The sequence below is a fragment of the Hemiscyllium ocellatum genome, chromosome 17 (assembly GCF_020745735.1).
Source record: "Hemiscyllium ocellatum isolate sHemOce1 chromosome 17, sHemOce1.pat.X.cur, whole genome shotgun sequence".
Lineage (NCBI taxonomy): Eukaryota > Metazoa > Chordata > Chondrichthyes > Orectolobiformes > Hemiscylliidae > Hemiscyllium > Hemiscyllium ocellatum.
Window position 1 is genome coordinate 15,577,137 of NC_083417.1, and position 18,686 is coordinate 15,595,822.

Consider the following 18,686-nt stretch of genomic DNA (forward strand, 5'->3'; position numbering starts at 1 on the left):
ATGACTGCCTTAACATCATGGTAGCCCACAAACCCACTAACACACTAAAACAGCACCTAATGGACAAGAAAGACCCTTTACAGGTAACAAGCAAAACTAATGTCATTTACAAAATACCATGCAAGAACTGTAACAAACACAACATTGGACAAACTAGCCACCAGAATACATGAACATCAACTAGCCAAAAACAGACATGACCCTGTCTCACTAGTATCCTTACATACAGATAAGGGAGGACACCACTTCGACTGGGACAACGCATCCATCCTCGGACAAGCCAAACCAAGATATGCACGAGAATTCCTAGAAGCATGGCATTCCAACCGGAATTCTATCAACAAACACATTGATTGGGACCCCATTTACCACCCCCTGAGAAAAAGAACAGGAAATGACATCACCATAGGAAATGACATCACCAACTCAAGGAACCCCAAACATATAAACAGAAAGCAGGAAACATTAGCAGTGCTTCATCTGTAGGCTCCCTGAAGATGTTACCTAGTAGGGTGATGACATGTCTGAAAATGAGCCTTCCACCTCAGTGAGCAAACCTACATCCAGAATATATTGATCTAAGAAATAATCCCAAAAGCACTCTATAATTGTTTCTTCCATTTTACCCTTCCCTTCTAATTTGTCCAGTCAATGTGTGGATTAAGAATGACACATTATAACTGTAGTGTCCTCACATGCACTATATCTGATTTATACTTTGTCCTGCAGTGAGACCACTCTTCACAGGCCTATAGATAACTCCCACCCGTGACTTCTTTCTTTTCCTATACCTTGTTTCCAGCCAAACAGATTCCATGCATCTAATGCATCTGTATCACTACTCACCACTGCATTTATATCATCCTTTATAAACAAAACTAACACATCTCCTTTTTGTTTTTGCCTTTTGTTCTGGGGCATGTTAAACACTGAGCTCCCAGTCCTGACCACTCTTTAACTACCCCACTCTCTTATAGCTAGCAAGTCATAATCAATTATTTTTATTTGTGCCATCAACACATCAATCTTATTAGAAACGCTGCATTCTTTCAGATAAAGAGCTTTTACCCTTGTTACATATTCTGGTTCTAATTTCTGCTGCACTCTTCTGTGGATATTTTCTGTACCTTACAGTCAAACATCCATTATCAGTCACCACTTCTCTAGCCAACACCTCTGCCCACTTATCTCTTTTTAATTTTTAAAAAACTTGACCCTCCCCTAATTAATAAGTTAAAAGCCTTATTGACAATCCTAGTTGGACGATTTGCCTGAAAATGGTTCCCATATTGGTTTAAATGAAACCCATCCCAAACTAAATCTCTCTCTTTCTCTGGTACTGGTCTCAGCATCCAATAGATCAGGACCCATTTTTCTCATATCAATCTTTGTGCTATACATTTACCTTTCTAATCCTTCTTTACCTATGTCAATTTGCAAGTGGCTCAGATAGTAAGTTTGAGTTTATTAACTTTATAGTTCTGCTTCCTAATTTAGCCCCAAAGTGCTCATAATCCCTCAACAGAACCTCCTTCCAAGTCCTATCTATGTCACTGGCATCTGTACGAACTTTAACATTTGAACCCTTCCCTCTGACTCCAAGTTTATCTCCAGCCAAGAGGAGATGACCTGAACCATGGCACCAGGTAGGCACTACAGCCTTTGGTACTCTCTATCTTTGCTACAGAGAACTTTCAATATTTCAATATTTGTGCTGTTTTGCCATGGCTTTTCCCCTACATTTCGTAATCTAAAAAACATCCATTCCAATCACCAATGTGGCACCTCCCACTATCTATTTCTCACCAGCATAAACAGATATAAGCTCCCAAGATTTTGTCTTAGTTGCTTTTCAATACTTCCCTGTAACTTGTGAGCATTCTCACATGAATGCCTGACTTAATTGCCAAATTGTTATGTTAATACTTGTGCACAAAGTATGGAGAAATCTGTTCAAAACAGCACCACTGCAGGTATGAAATTATCAGGTGAATGCTGGTCTATGAAGCTTAATGAGACTGCTAAACACATTATGAAATTTCAAGACTTGGCCACCAGTCAGGCAATACTCAGAAGTAAAGCAAAAGAACCTCAAGGGATCTGAATATCCCTCGGAAGCCACAGGTGTGCAAAGCTCCATGCTCAACTCAAAGGACTGAGAACTTCAGAAATCCTGAGAGGAAAGCTTGAGTTGTTTACACCATTAGCTCTTGGTAAAAAGATAGCACAAAATCCTGAGACACTTAGACAGTTCAAGCAACACCTGTGGAGAGAGAAAAAGAGTCAATGTTTCACAGTTGACGGCTATTGTGGTTACTTTGCATTGGTTGACAGCTTACCATGGTTCACATAATAGTCACATTTCTCATCGCTGAAGACGCGCATCGACCTTTTTCATTTCCAGCAATTATGTAGTTGTCATGTGTGATATATTTGGCTTTATGGGTGTAAGTTGCTTATCACATAAGACCTTCTAATCTTCTAGAAGGAATCATAGATTTGAAATTTATTCAATATTACCTTTTGTTTGCTGGGTCCAAAGGCATATCAATTCCAATGCTCGAATTCCACATCTCAATTTTAAAGTGCTGAGGCAAACTTTGCACACAGTTTGTCTTTTCTGATTTCAATAAGCATTTTTGTTTTGCCCAGCTAACTTAATATTTAAATAGTCACAAGTACTATGGTGCAAATAGCCATGGTTGTATCACAAATATCCATATCATCATGCATACATTTGTTGGATTGTGCATTCATTACAGAAAGGGACAATTATTTGGAATGCATTTTCACATTCAAATACATTGCTGAAATTAAAATTTTAAAGCATTTTCTCTATGACATTGTGGCAAATTGCTGGAACCGCTAGGAGTATAACTTTAAAAATTATGAGTGCAAAGTATGCTTTGAATTAAAATTTTTGAATATTTTTGCACTCCCATCCCTGGGATTCTGTTTGAAAAAAGCAAAAACATTCTAATAAAAAGTTTGTAATGTTTTATCTGCTTTCCAAAGTGGTGGCAGGTTGTTGCTACACCATTGGAATAACATTCAGGCAAAAAGTATATTTCAGTCTTTAAAGAAACTGCGAATATTTTTGATGTCAAAAAGCAGCGAGGTGCATACCGTAGTGCATGTGACTTGCAAGCACATGTGTCAATTTTAGCAAATTTGGAAATTTTTTGCCCTCTGTGAAAACTGGCGGTGAGAATGGTTTGTTTTTGGAAAGGAAGAAGATGGGTTTCTTTCCCTCCTGTTCTCAGGTGTCGAGGAGGAGACCTTGGCCAGGTAAGTCATGCCCAGAGATGTGTTAATGTCTCTCTGCTCTCGCTACTTGTCCTGTTCCTTTCCGCACGTGGGGACGGCCGTGTTAGTTTGTTAGGCGCCGCGGGATTGGATGGGGCGTTTTGTTACTTCCTCCTGTTACACTGTAGCTAGAGAGAGAGAGAGAGAGAGAGACGCTAGCGGCGGATTCTGCGCATTAACTCAGCCCCCCTGTATATATGTGTGTGTGTGTCTGTATGTGAATGTGTGTATGTGTATGTGTGTATATAGCAGCCTGCAAAGGAGCACTCAGTACCCGGCCGCTAAAACAACAGCAGTGGCAGCAACAACCACCACAAACAGCAGCAGTCAGCAAGCAGCGACCAGGTCTCAAAGCGGGATGGCTTCAGGAGATCTCTACGAGGTACTGTTCTTCATTTTTTCCCCTGTATATCCGCTGATCACCTCCCCCTCCCACCCGCCTCGACCCCGGCTCCCAACTAGATACAACACGAGGGGGAAGCGTTTGAAAGTAGCCGCAGCTCTTCCGAGGCTAGCTTCCCCCCCTTCTCTCCTCCCTCCTCTCTCTCTCTCTCTCGCCCTCTCTTGCACACAGGGCGAAACAGAATTGAAAAGCTGCGGGATGGCAGCGCTGTCGTTCTGCTTTCTCTTTAATGCTTAAATGCATTGCTTGATGATAGGCCTTGGGAGGGCAGGAGGAGGGAGGAAGAGCTGAGTGAGTTAGCGGTTGCATTGAAGGGGGGTCTGGGGGCAGATGGGTGCAGCCCCAACAGTGAGCAAGAGCCTGGAGGGGAGAGGAAGGGTAGGGAGATAGGAGAAGTCCAGGTTGGTGAGCTAGGAGAGGGATCGAGTGCAGCAGATCTGAAGTGTGCACGCACTCATTTATTGACAGGACGCCCGGTGACTTTTCCGTTCGCATCAACGTGCAGGAAGCTCAGAGTGGATGGGAGTTTCAAATCTCTATCACTCTTTATTCTGCACTGCTTTCTTTTTCCTTACGTAAAGCTGCTGTCAGATGTATTTACACCCCCCCCCCCCCGCTTGGAAGACTTGTGTTGAAACAACCTACCGCAAGGTATGGGGTACCAGGGTGCACTTTTCTGATGCACACATTATTTTTCCCCCCTCCCCAATTATTTGGTCACATTTAGCAACCCGTAAGACGTGTTTGTTACTGGGGTCCCTGGAACGTCTGTACCTCAGTTTGATCATTAGTAGCCCTACTTGCCTTTACTATTGCATTTTAACACAGTGAGATCCCGAGGTCCTGTACATTATTTTCAGGGCTGCCTGTTAGTTCTGCCAGGACAAGTCATATTTCACCCTCCCCATGGCAGTGTTGGGTGATGTGCATTTTTAGAAGGTGGGTCAGTCATTCTCCCATGCACCACACAAGTATATAAGTTAGTGCATTTTCTTTATTTTTGAAAAAAAAAGGAAAGCACCATTTTTTTTGGTAGGATTCGAGTAAGGACAGACGTCAGAGAGGCACCGCCTGATGATTACTTCCTGAGGTAATTTTACAAGTGGCTTATTTATATTTTTAAAAAATAGCCTCTTCTGGAAAAGTGGGTGACCAGTCGTGGGGGGCTGCCAGTGAGCTTTTCCTTTCGTTGAAATGCACCGACCCAGTTTCCCCCACCTCAACCATCACCCCTGGGGAAGGGGTTGCTTGGGTGTCTGTATGTGTGAGTGAGTGAGTTGAAACGGAAGGGACTGGGGCGGTGCGACCGCCTCTATCGAGAAACGCGATGGAAATAGAGCGGGCGAGCGTCCCCACATTGACGGGACGGCGGTGGGAAGTTTGTGGGTGGGAGGGTTAAAATAACTCTTCCCCCCCACCCACCGCCATACGGTCAGGGACATCAAACCGTGCCTTCTCCCCTTTCCCAGTTAAAAAAAACCAAACCGTTATGACTGTTGTGGTATCGGGTGGAGATTTGGGAATCTCTGCATTGGGGCTGTTGGTTGGATGTTGAAGATGAGGACCTTTTGTTCCAATGTGGCACCTTTAAACTGATACCGCCGTCAACACAGATAATTGTTACCCAGCTCAATGGGGCGATCTCTTCTCCCAATCTTAATGGGGCAAACCCAATTGGGAAGAAATTGCAACCAAAGAAGTTTTGGGGGAATCATCGGTTTGCATCACCTATTGTGTAAGACTTGCCTTTGAGTGTTGCATTTGCATGGATTTCGACGGTGCTTGTCTTTGGTACCTGCGAGTGTTTGGTTTCGTTTGTCGCTCAGTTTGTTTCAGTCCAGTTTGTATCGGATCAGTCCTGCGAAATTCTACCCCCCCCCGGTGATATTCTTGGGGGTTTCTCAGCATGGTTCTTCCAACCACACGGTTGCCGAAGGGGAAGGTGCCTTTGATCTTTAACGTTTGCAAGCAACAGCAGATAATTTGACCAGGACTGTGGAACGCTGCTTTTGGAGGCCAGAGCAATTTGCAAAGGGGAGAGATTGCGTCTGCACGATATGACCCGGGTAGAATTGACAGCAAAAGCCAATACCGCACTGTGCTTCCCTACAGAAGGAAGATACAAGTATGGATTATACAGGAGGTTTGGAAAATGCCTCAAGGATACATTGAAAAGGAGGATCTAAACCAACCAATTGAAGTGATGTAGATGATGAAAAGCAAGACTTCTTTGAGATGAAGCCCATGACAAACCCAAATAAACCAGATTTCTTTAAAATCAAAATGAGACATTTCTAGCAGAAATCAATGGTAACAGGAACAGATAAATGTACATTGAAAAATAGTCAAATAGTTCATCGTTTCAAATTGGTTTTCACCTTGTTGATTTTTCAGTAATATTGTTTCCATTCAGTTTTCATTTACCCATGGTACGTGGATGTCACTGGCTCAAGCATTTATTGCCCATCTGTAGGTTGCCCTTGAGAAGGTGGTAGTGAGCTGTCTTCTACAACCACTGCAGTCTACTTGCTGCAGATAGTCCCATTATGACCTGAGGGAGGGAATTCCAGGATTTTGACCCAGTGATATTTCCAAGTCAGCTTGGAGGGGATCTTGCAGGTGGTGGTGTTCCCATCTATCTGCTCTTGTCTATCTAGCTTGAGGTAGTTATGAGTTTAGAAGGTTCTATCTGAGAACCTTTGTCTGTGACTGTATGATGTCAAAGAGTGAATGATGTTTTATGAGGCTGAAAGAGATTTGTAATCAACTTTAGCTATCTTAAGAATCTGTGGAATTTGTGAATGGTCAACTTACAATTCACCCTCATGTTGTGTTGCTCCATTATTGTTCATTTTTGCACAATGTCTTGTCAACTGTATACACAGCATGGAACTTGCAAAGAAAATGGCCTGTGTTTCTTATAAACAAAAAGGCGTGGGTGACAGACAAAATCATTTCAAAAACAGATTGTATGTTCCATAACTCAGTCAGTGACAGTTTGTTCATATTTCACCTCCGTTTAGAAGTACATGGATCCCAGTTCTGGGATGCGCTAGTGTTAATTTGAACTGGGCATGCGTAATTTTGTAAGGAAATACCAACATATGAAATTCACAAGCAGTTAGAGAGCAGATGCCTGCACACTATGACAGCTTGAATATCATGACTGAAACCCTTCTCATCCAGCATTGTAATTTTAACAGAGGAAGAACGCAGGGTCAGTAAGGGACAAGGCTACTTTGGAAAGTTCTTCCAGAACCAATTGCCTTCTCCACAGACATTCATCTGCTTTCTGTATAATCTCAACTTCACCCCAGTCAAGAACTCATCCAGCTATCTGCTGAAGACACAGGTAGTCAAATCCTACCACAGCAGGTACAGAACACTAGGTATGTTGTGTGACATAACTTATTAAAATAACCTTTTGGGTGAAAACTTGGGTTGTGTCAAATTTTTTTGTGTGTAACTTTTATGTGGCAAAATATTATTTTGGCCCAATTACAGCATCAAATTTCAAGTGGGTTGTGTACTCAGATTATTAGTACTTCTGATGCCAATGAAAATGGAGCTACTTGTTATTTCTGAAAAGATATGAAAGGTGGACTAGCTTCTAGATTAATTATGGCTCATCTCAGATTTTTCTGAAACAGAAGTCTGGTTGTGAATAAGATGTCTTATTTAAAATAGAGCAGCAGTAGGGTTTTTCTTGAGGCTGTGCTTTTTCTTTTCATTGCATGACCACACAGAAGGTAAATGTTTCTTTTACAGCCACATCAGCGGAATGGGGGAAAGATTGTCAACAATGCTAACTTGCTTAGCAGTAAGATGCTTACTCACACATTGGGTTTTGTCAGGGCCACTCAATTCCTCACATCATTACAGCCTTGGTCCAAACATGGACAGAAGAATTGAGTTCACAAGGTGATGTCAGAGTGACTGCCTTTTACCTCCAGGAAAAGTTTGGCCAATTGTGAATGAAGGACCCCAAACAAAACTGGAATCGAAAGGAATTGAGAGGGGCGCAGAAGACCTTGCACAAAGAAAGATGCTTATTATTGTTAGAGGTTAATCCTCGCAAGCCCCAGGACATTTCTGCAGGAGTTCCTTAGTGTCCTAGGGCCAACCATCTTTAGCTGCATCATCAATGACCTTCCCTCCATCGTAAGGTCAGAAGTGGAGTATTTACTGACGAATGCGTACCATTGTCGGTGCTCAAATACTGAAGCAGTAAATGTCCATATACAGCAAGTCCTGGACAACTCAGACGAGGGATAACAAATTGCAAATGACGATCATTTCACCCAAGTGCCAGGGAATGACCATCTCAACCATGAGGAAATCTAACTAACTTCTCCTGATGGCATTGAAACCACTGAATTGCCCATTGTCAAAATCCTAGGATTTACCATTGACCAGAAACTGAACTGGGCTGTCTAATAAATACTGTGGCTGCAGGAAAGTTCAGAGGCTAAGAATCCTGCAGCAAATAACTCCTTTCCTGTTTTCTCACCTGCCCCCAAAGCAGGGCCACCATCACAATTTGGAATCATCATGGAATATTTTTATCTGTCTGGATGAGTGAAGCTCCAGTGACACCCAGGAAGATTGACACCATCCAAGATTGGCACCTACCCGCTATCTTAAACATGCATTTCTTCCACTAATAATGCACAGAGGTGGCAGCATGTACCATCGATATAATGCATGGTGGCCAACTTAGGCTTCTTGAACAGAACGCTCCAAACCCACAACCTCTACCGCCTAGAAGGTTAAGGACAGTGGATACTTGTGAACACCAGAACCTTCAAGTTCACTTCCAGGCTATGCACCATCCTGAATTGAAAAGATATCGCCGTTCCTTTCCACTGTCACTGTGTCCAAATCCTGGAACTCCCTCGCAAACAGCACTTTAGGACTGCAGTGATTCAAGAAGGCAACCACTGCCTTCTCCCAGGCAGTTAGAGGTGGTAATAAATCCTGGCCTACTGATCAATGTTCACAACTCATGAACTAATAATAAAAAGAAAATTGCACTAAATTCTTTTTGAAACCAAATTGATTTTTAAAATAAATATATAGACAGGTCACTTACCTCCCCTCCCAAATTGTTAGTGGCTCTATTCCTGATTTCTTCGTACATGACTTTTAATAAAATGCAGTTAAATTCTCTTTCTTGTGTAAGATGTTGTTGTATTTTTGGCAGCCACTTGTGAGGGGAAGATTGAGAAAGAAATGGATTGAAGATACCAGAGCAACGCTAAAGAGTTGATGTGGTGCATTGATTTTATTAGTATTGATATTTGATTGGTCTATGATTTCTAATGTTTTATCTCCCTTTGCAAGCTAGAAATATAAACCATTGTTCAGTGTGATCGCCTTTTGTTCTAGTGTTTTGACCCTTCATGAAATGAAATGCACAAGAAGTAGCAAAATGTCAATAATTCCTTGCTAATAGTTCAAGGTAGAAAACACTGCTCTCAGAATTTTTTCTGACTTGTACTGTATCTTCTGATTAGGTGCCTGTAGTGTTAATCAAGTTTGGATATATTTTAGCTCTGTGCATTACAATCTATATTAGTTTGGTTGTACAGAATTTGAGCTTTGCTGAAAAAGGATACAATTTGTCAACACTTTTCATCTTGCATTGATCAGGACACTTTTCAAGAATACCAGTTTCAAGGAGCTTATGTTTACACTGCATGAAAAGAGAATTCTGGTAGGCACGTGGACTTGGCAGTTCACTGTCAGTCGTCATCCATTGCTGCTGTATTTAGGCACTAACTGTTCCCCTTTACATTTGTATTTCTTGCAAATGGCCTTGACTATAACAGAAAATGCTTCATCAAAACGTCTTTTCTTGCAGTGCTACAACTCACTTGATTTAATAATCTGAATAAACTATTATGCATGAAAATAATTGAAGTCTGACTGCACTGCGCTTTTTTTTTTAGCTCATTCTTGAAATTTACATCAATGAACTCCATGAAGTGTTGCTGCTAAATTTGGAACATCCTCAAACAATTCAGATCAACTCTGCAGGACATGGCAATTACAATCTCAAATCCAGAACAGCAGCAACTGTAATGAAAATAATTTCTTCCAGGAATTGGATTTGTTGGTTTGTTTCATCTAATGGTGCAGCCAAGAGAATTTGTACGGTGTGACCTGGAGATTTACTCTGGCTTAGTGAATTCTTCAGTCGTCCTTGTTCAGTAAATGGAGAGTAGCACTGCATTTAGATCTAGTGAGTTGGGGGTGGGGGGGGGGAATCAAATACCAGAAGCCAATGTTGACTTGAAGTTCAACTAGTTGGAAAAGTGCTATGCAAAACAAACTGTCCATGCTGGTGTTGAGACTATTCTGAATTAATGTGCATCTGCAATTCTTTTATGTTCCCTGCCTAAAATGTGTGCAATTCATGTTTTAGTCATAATTTTGATGTCTTTTTATTAATCAAAACACCTCTTGAATAGCTGGAGCAACTTCAGTGGACTATTTTCGGTTCTGTCTTTGTCTTTAACTTTTGCTCCATTACTGGTTTAACTGTCGTCACGCAAACAAGGTGGCAGTGGTAAAAGTGTAACAGGATCTTGTAACTTCCCATTGTGACAAGTTTTCTTCCATATTCCTGCCCACCTGTCAGGTTCTCTAGCCACCTGTTTCACGTGCTTGCTTGAAAACAACTTGGGTATAAACACTGAGCTAAGTAGTCTGAAACCAAAAGAAAAGGATTTTGGTATCACTATTAAAAACGACCTCATTTCACATCTTTCACAATGAAAATTTGGTTATCTCCGCTGCTGAAAGTGACGCCCCTCTAATTAAAATTGAAAAATTGGTGCGGTGCTCGAAATCTGAAAATTTCCGATCTCCTCCGTACTCCCACTTTGACCTCTGTGTTCTTGGCCTCCCACACTGTTGTAATGAAACTGAACAAAACCTCAAAGCATTGCTCCAGCATTTGATTTAGCACTTTACTGCTTTCAGGACTCATCATAGCATTCAGCGATTCCAGTTCATAGCCACTGCACTAATTCTTTGCAGATCGCAAAGTTTAGTTCACTCATGGCATGTGGGTGTCATTGACAAGTCCATTTTCATACATATGTCTTGGTAAGGTGGTGATTCGTTGGTTTATCGGATGCAATGGCGTGGCTTGCTCATCATGTCTAGTTATGAATCAACTGCATTTGGCAGTCCATTCAAATCAAGAGTGACTTCAGTTCTAGGGTGATTGATTAAATCCAGTGCAGAACCCTCCGATCTGTGAGGTGGATGTTCAGAAGTTTATGCTCTCCCTCAGACGCCTTGACTTTACCTTTACCCATTTATGGTGAAGTATCTGTTCAGAGCCTTCCTGGATGAAATTACTCCATTTTGTTCGATCACAAGCCATGACTGTCCAAGAATTACTGAGAATGTTGGTCCGTTGCAGGATATGTTGACCTAGGAGAGGACACTGCTATTGGAATATCTTTCTGACCTCTGGATTTGGAGGATGATGCAGAAGCACCTGTGATTGTATTTTGAGGTGCCTGCAGTCAGTTGTCCAAGCTCCCTAAACATCTAGGAGCATGGGACATCTGCTTGGTAAGCCATGACATAGAGAAGCTTCCAATCCAAGGTGGCACAGAGTAGGACTCCTGTGTTGAAGCTTGACCACTTGGACTGCTTTTCGTTTTTTTGTTTCTCCTCTTTTCTTTTAAAACTTTCTTACCACATCCTGGGTTTGGACAGCATCTGTGACCACAAGAGCCCAGGACATGGATCTTGAGCGGTCTTGAGCCAGGCCCATGTCCCGGACCCCAAGCGACCCAGTGCAGAGGAGAGCGAGAGCCTACTTAATTTAACAGAGCAAGCACAGGGCCTGGAGTCAGCTACTGTGACATTGATGGGTCTGACACAGGAGTTAACAAAGCAGTGACAGTGGAGTATTGATGCCATAGATAGCTCCTAAGGATCAGTGATTTCAGTGTTCATTGAGGCTGGTGTAGATGATGCTGAAAATATGTTGCTGGAAAAGCGCAGCAGGTCAGGTGGAAGGAGGTCAAGGTGAGGGTGATAGGCCGGAGACCTCCTTCCACCTATCACATCTCCATCGCCCCTCCCCCAAGTCCCTCCTCCCTAGCTTTTATCTTAGCCTGCTGGACACACTTTCCTCATTCCTGATGAAGGGCTTATGCCCGAAACGTCGAATTTCCTGTTCCTTGGATGCTGCCTGACCTGCTGCGCTTTTCCAGCAACACATTTTCAGCTCTGATCTCCAGCATCTGCAGACCTCACTTTCTCCTTGGTGTAGATGATGGCAAAGCGGTGGCAGAGGAATGGCACACAGGTTTCATTGACGGTGATGAGCTGACTCAGGACTGACTGAGTCTCTTCACACTATATCTATATATTTTCTCCTCCTCCATAAATTATTCAAAACAGCACTGTTCCATAGTGACAAAAGAAAGCTTTTCACTGTATTTTATTGCATTTTTACTGTATTGTACATGTGACAATTAAATAAAAAAATCACAACCCTGGTTTGAGATCCTAGCCCGCAAACACTCTCTTCCTCCAGTTGGCTGAAAGCTGATTGGCAAATTTGAAGGCAATAAATTTATTGGTGTAAGTCTCTTCATTGAGAGGAAGCTCCCAAGGAGCAGGAAATGGTCTGCATTGTTGATCTCAATTAAACTGGAGATGTTCCACTATGGCAGCTGGTTGGAAGAGAACCTTAGTTTCCAGGTATTTGGTTCTTGACATCAAACCCCTGGGCTCACCTTGACGTCAGAAAGTCATTTTTCTTTGGACTGCAACGTTTTTTGTTGTTGGCCATTTGAAGGAACAGAAGGAACAATTTAGCCTCTTGGTCCTGATCTGTCTCCATTCAACAAGATGATGGTTGGTCTGAAACCTAAGCTATATACCTTGCTTTGTTTATATTCCTTAATGCATTTTGGTAAAATCTAATCAAGATTAGATTACTTAGTGTGGATTCATACCCTTTGCCCCAACAAGTCCACACCGACACTCCGAAGAGCAACCCACCCCGACCCATTCCCTTATATTTATCCCTACACCTAACACCAAGGGCAATTTAGCATGGCCAATTTGCCTAACCTGCACATTTTTGGACTTTAGGAGGAAACCTGAGCACCCTGTGGAAACCCATACAGACACGAGGAGAATGTGCAAACTCCTGAGGTGGGAGTTGAACCCAGGTCTCTGGTGCTGTGAGGCAGCAGTGCTAACCACTGTGTCGCCCCCTTAGATTTAAAATGAACAATTGGTCCAGGATCATCTGCCATTTGCTAAAAGCAACAAACATACCTACTGCCTTCTCCCCCCCCCCCCCCCCCCCCCCACCAACCCTCATCTACAGCAGGGTTTCTGACCTGCACTTGGAAAGACCTTGTTCTAATCTTTATATTACATCTAGTAATATAGACTTCTGAACCAACAGAAAAGGTATATCTCCACTTACCCAATCAATTCTGCTGAATCTCTTGAAAACATGAATCGAATGACTCCTTAACACACTAAATTCAAGTGAACGGCAACCAAGTCTTCCTGAGTATCATTTTAGTAAATATGTTGCCATTCCCTCCATCGTTCTCAGATGTGATGCCAAGATTTTGAATAGCTGTAATGTAATTGCTAACATCTTGCATTCTCATTATCTGTCTGAAAGAACCAACATTCCATTGGGCTTTTCTCATTTTTCTTTTAATCCGTATTAGTACATGGACCCCTTTGACCTCTGCTGGTTAAAGTTTTTCAACTTTTCAGCAGTGCTTTGAATTTTCATTCTTGGATCCCAAGTGGATGACTTCACTCTTATCTCTATTGAAATCCATTACCCAGGTATCTTTAGGTAATGTTTGCCTCCAAAATACAGTCTTTGCCTCAAAGACAGACCTTGGATAAAATGATACTCTTTCCCTCAAAGTGTTGATAAAATATGGCAAATAATTGAAGCTCCAACACAGATCTTTGCAGGACACTTAGTCATAACCTGCCAAATGACAAAACTTGCCTGTTATCCCTGCTGTCTGCCGCATGCACCTCTCAAACTGGTGTCTGTGAATTTGCAGTGTCAGAGTGCTAAACAACTACAAAGTTAGCCATCACTTTGGAAAGAAATGTGTCACTTCACAAAATGGTGTGAACAGACCAAACACACAGTGTGTGAAATGAAAGAGAAAAATTGCCATTTGAAAGATGCTTCCTTCCACTCATCCAGTTTCCCAGTTCGTTCAATAAATGCCTCCAGTTCCATGGGCTTCAACTTCAATGAACCGTCTCTTCTGAGCGAAATTATCTGGAAATCTGTATAAATAACATCCAAGTACATTACCATGTCCACAAATTCAGTCACCTCTTCGAAAGATTCAGTTAGATTCACCAGGTATCACCTACTGCTTCAAAATCCATGTTGGGTCTCTGATTAGCTGAATATTTTCACTGTGTTTGTTGCTGTGTCCTGAATGATAGACTTCTGTAATTTCGTGACAGCATGTATTCAACATAATTGGCTGCCTCACTCACCTTGCTTAAACAGTAGAGTGACATAATTTTCCAGAATAAAGGAACTGGATTTCTTTATACAGAATTCCTAAATTCAGAGAAATTTGTAGATTATAAGTGACGTTCCATCCCGTCAACCTAAAAGTGAATCATTCGATACATAGATTCGCGTTAATCTTCAAAGAGCTTATTATTTTACAATAGTGGGGAGAGAGCCCCTGGTCCGTCCAGGGAGATCTCTACTGAACGAATGAAACATGCAGTTTAAATACAGATACACAGGCCATTTCAACTGGCTATCCTTTTAACTATTCATTCAATTATTATGTGAATGTATGATCAATGTGTGGTCAGATCTTTCCCTTCTATACCATGATGAACAACAGACTTTGGACCAGGCTGGTACCGAGGCTTCGATCAGCATTCCTCAAAGCTGTGCCTTATCTGTCTCTGCACAAGTATCTGCTTATGTTCCAAAGGGGCCATTGTGTACATTCTGCAAGACCCTTTGTGTGTTATCTTAATGCAGTTACTTCAATGAAAGCTGCTCGTTGCTTGATCTTATAGTTTAACTTCAAACAGCAAACTATGGAAACTGCTGTTTCAGCTACGAATCTTGCTCAACCACTCCACTTTATGTCAACTGAGTACCACTTTTAGCTGGTTTATATAATGTCATCTGCACACCCTCTTCTTTTAAAACTTGGATGTAAACCATCTAGATCTGGATATTTGTCACTTTTTGATGTTATTATTTTCTACATTACATTTATTTTAGGTGAATCTTGGTGTCTGACTCAATGAGTTTTCTTAGTTCTTCTGCCAAGCTGACCTCTTCCTCAATCATAAATGTCAGTGCAAAGAGTTTATTTTTCCATTTGATTGTTCACTCTTCCTCATTGGAGAAAGTGAGGACTGCAGATGTTGGGGATCGGAGCTTAAAAATGTGTTGCTGGAAAAGCGCAGCAGGTCAGGCAGCATCAAAAGAGAAGGAGAATCCACGTTTTGTGCAGAAGCCCTTCTTCAGAAAGAAGGGCTTATGCCCGAAACGTCGATTCTCCTTCTCCTCTGATGCTGCCTGACCTGCTGCGCTTTTCCAGCAACACATTTTTAAGCACTCTTCCTCATTGTTTTCCTTCTCTTTTATCACATTAGCACTTCTTAAAGGGCCAGTATTGCTCCTGGCTGATTCCGCCCCCCCCCCCCTCACCCGCTCTGTAAATATGATCTCTCAAAATGTTTTGTGCCATATTTTTATGGTTCTTGGAGGTTGCTTCCCATTCTTTCATAGCTTGCACTATCTGGTATGTCACCACTTATGGCCCTTTTGTAGCCTTTCCTATCAGTAGGTAAACATCTACTAATTTTGGGATTTTTAAATCTGCCTTGTTTCCTTAGCTTTTGTCATTCCTCACCTCTCTTGCCATCCTTGTCATTTTTCAGTCTTGTGTTCCTTTCTTCCTTGCACTATTGCTACCTTCTTTTGTCTTGCACTGACATTTTTTTTGTCATCTTAACCTCTCCTACTTTCCATCCCATCACAGATCTGTCCTCTTCCTCTTTCCTCCACTTCGCCCTGCCAACGCCCATTGTTGAGACGTGCCACAGCCAGATCTTTTCCACTTCTGGTGAGCGTTGAGCAACCTGAACTCTGTCTCTTTCCCAGTGAACGCTGCCTGACCTGCTGAGCATTTCCTGAGAATTTTCTGCTTCAACTCCATGAACTGACCTTGCAATGGAGCATACTTTCAATAATAGCAAAAGCAACAATAAAAGCGTGTTGATTTTTAAACCCTTTGGTCCTCCTTCCTGAAGTCCTTCCATTGTGTAAGTGTTGTGATGCAACAAAGATGTGTCAAACAATGTTTGTGTCCTCCCAAGTAAGTTGTAGATCCAGTTCAACAACTTGACTGACTAATTGGGGTGAAGAGGTTATTGCTTTTTTAAGATTATTTGAAATGTTGACAACGTTACACAAAATTGATTTAAGAAGCATTTCTTGGCTACTTCATGCAAAGAATGTGTGTTTTTTTTTCTCTGAACCATTCTGACAGCTGGGTGGTACTGTGCACATTTCACCTCTTGCTGACTTGTTTGCCAAGAATTCTAACTTTGCAGCAACGTTTGTGCACAGTTGTCTGGTAGTTGACTTCTACCCCTTTCGTTGATCTAGAGAAAGGATTTTTTTTAATGCTTTCCCTTCGTGTAGGCCATTGAAGCTGTAGATGAGTTTGAAATTGGAGTGAGAATGGAGCCTCTGTGCTGTTGGACCCAGACACTTTCCAGGATAAAGAACCTGCTTAGAGTGACTGACTTTATTCTTCCCGATCTTGACTCAACTCATTTGATTTGATTTATTATTATCGTTGCATATACCTAGGTACAGTGAAAGGTTTTGTTTTGTGTGCAGTATACGCAGATCATACCATTAAAAGTGCTTAAGGGTAATGGAACAGAGCAAGGAAGACAATATTACAGCTGCAGAAAAGGTGCACAAAGTGCGAGGTCAGCATTAGATTTGCAAGGTCCATTCAGAAGTTTAATAACAGTGGGCAGGAAGCTGTTCTTGAGCCTGTTGGCCCATGTGTTTTAAGCTTTTGTATCTTCTGCCTGACAGAGTTTGGAAGGGATTCTAACCTGGGTCGGAGGGGTCTTTGATTATGCAACGAGAAGTGTAGATGGAATCAATGGATGGAAGGCTGGTTCGCGGGATGGACTGGGCTGTGTTCACAACTCTGTGGTCCTGGACAGAGCAGTTGTCATACCAAGCTGTGGTGCATCTGGATAGAATGCTTTCTATGGTACATCTATTGATATAAAAACTGATTGAATTCTTGCAGTTGTGAACGTCGAACTTGTGTGTGCTTCCCTTTCTCTGAAACATATCCTTTTGCTAAACATCTGGAAAACTAAAGTCCTCTCTCAACCAACTGTCAGAACAAAACTTGCCAATCTTTGATTGGACATCAACAGTGAAGTTTTGGAAAAGGGGGATTTTTTTCCATATCTTGGGAGCCTCTTCTCGATTAGAGGTAGATGACGGAATTCATCATTGCTTTCAGTGTGCTAACTCAACCTTCAGTTAGTTGAGGAAAAGATTTGGAGAACTAGGATGTAAATTTGTGTGATCATCAGTGATCCCTGTATGGTTTGGAGATTTGGATGACCTACAGCAGGTATCTTTGCAAGCTTCAGTACCAAGAAAGACAATCCACCAGTAACATTCTCTTCCAAGCCAACTTGGCCAGCAGCATGGCATTCAAGACCAGCTCTGTCACTTATTGCCTGACACCAGACCCCAAAAGCCATTGCTGTACTCTGAACTCTGGAGACTCCCAGGTAGAGAGCAGAAGCATTGATTCTTAAAGCATTCCTGAAGAGTTTAAACAACACATCGTCTTATGATCGACCCCGGATTATGGCCGTCCAAAATGGAGAAAGCGTCTTTGGGAAGGATAAAAGCACTTTGAGCAATTTCTATTAAGAATGAATAGAGGCCAAATCAAGGCTTCAGAGGAAGCACACAAACTTCCAAACAACTCATCTATCCAACTGGTCAAACAGCACCTGTCTCTGTCATATATGGTCACCACTGGATATCATGCAATGGACTTACCTCCTATCTCAAACCCGCCAAAATGGAACAGAAGCAAGTCAGCTTCAATCCCAAAGGGCTACCTTGGGAAGCATCTTCAATTTCATCTGGCAGTTCAGCAATGCCATGGCATCTATAAAGAAGGGATTGATGTCTTTATCTTCAGACAAAAGGAAAATAAGTGACAATAAATTAGAGATGCATGTTAATGATTTCCCATTAGTCTGACTTGGTTCAAATCAAAGCTGACATGTCTTGTTAGTTTGTCGACAGGCTTTATTTCACATGAATATTGGTTTCCTTGCTAGATAATTTGATTGAGCTTCTAAATCTATAAAGATATTTTCCTCTTGGCCTACAGTAAATTGTGCCTCATACATAAACTAGGCAGTGCATGATTGCTTTGATCTGATACAGTCTTACAGATCCTGATATAAACTGCCGTGGCATATACCAGAAGTATTTTAGATTTCTTGTGAGACAGATGAAAGTCTGTAGGCAGCCTTCAACTTAAGACTGTTCCAGTTTTCCCTATCACAGTGTTAAGTTCACTGAATTTCTTAGATGACTGACTGGTAGCTGGTGTGCTTTTGGGAGGAGTAAATGATCATTATTGTGTTGGCATTTTCTCCAGATGAAGTAGAAACCAGATCGATGAGAATATCGCATGGCACTGTGCAGTTCCCCCTTCAGTGCTTTTTAATTGTTTCCCTCAATCCTCAAACTGACAGAACTTTAAATCTAGAAAATTGTGCACCCAATTGTAAATGTCCTGGTTGGCATAAAATTTGTCATTTCATGCTATAACTGCTGGTTCACTCCATTAACTCTGTGTCATTCTGTATGGAAGACAGAGCTACAGGTTAA

At 41.8% G+C, this 18,686-nt stretch overlaps 1 protein-coding gene across 2 annotated transcripts in view; it reads left to right on the top strand.

Moving 5' to 3' along the window:
* The first annotated feature begins 3,458 nt into the window (after positions 1–3,458).
* The window catches only part of LOC132823644 (chromodomain Y-like protein 2), a 167,852-nt gene continuing 152,624 nt past the window's right edge, over positions 3,459–18,686 (top strand). For both annotated transcript variants that reach the window (XM_060837580.1, XM_060837581.1), the window contains exon 1: positions 3,459–3,688. In XM_060837580.1, the coding sequence (XP_060693563.1) occupies positions 3,536–3,688 (153 nt within the window). In that variant the 5' untranslated portion in view covers positions 3,459–3,535. The remainder of the gene's footprint in view (positions 3,689–18,686) is intronic.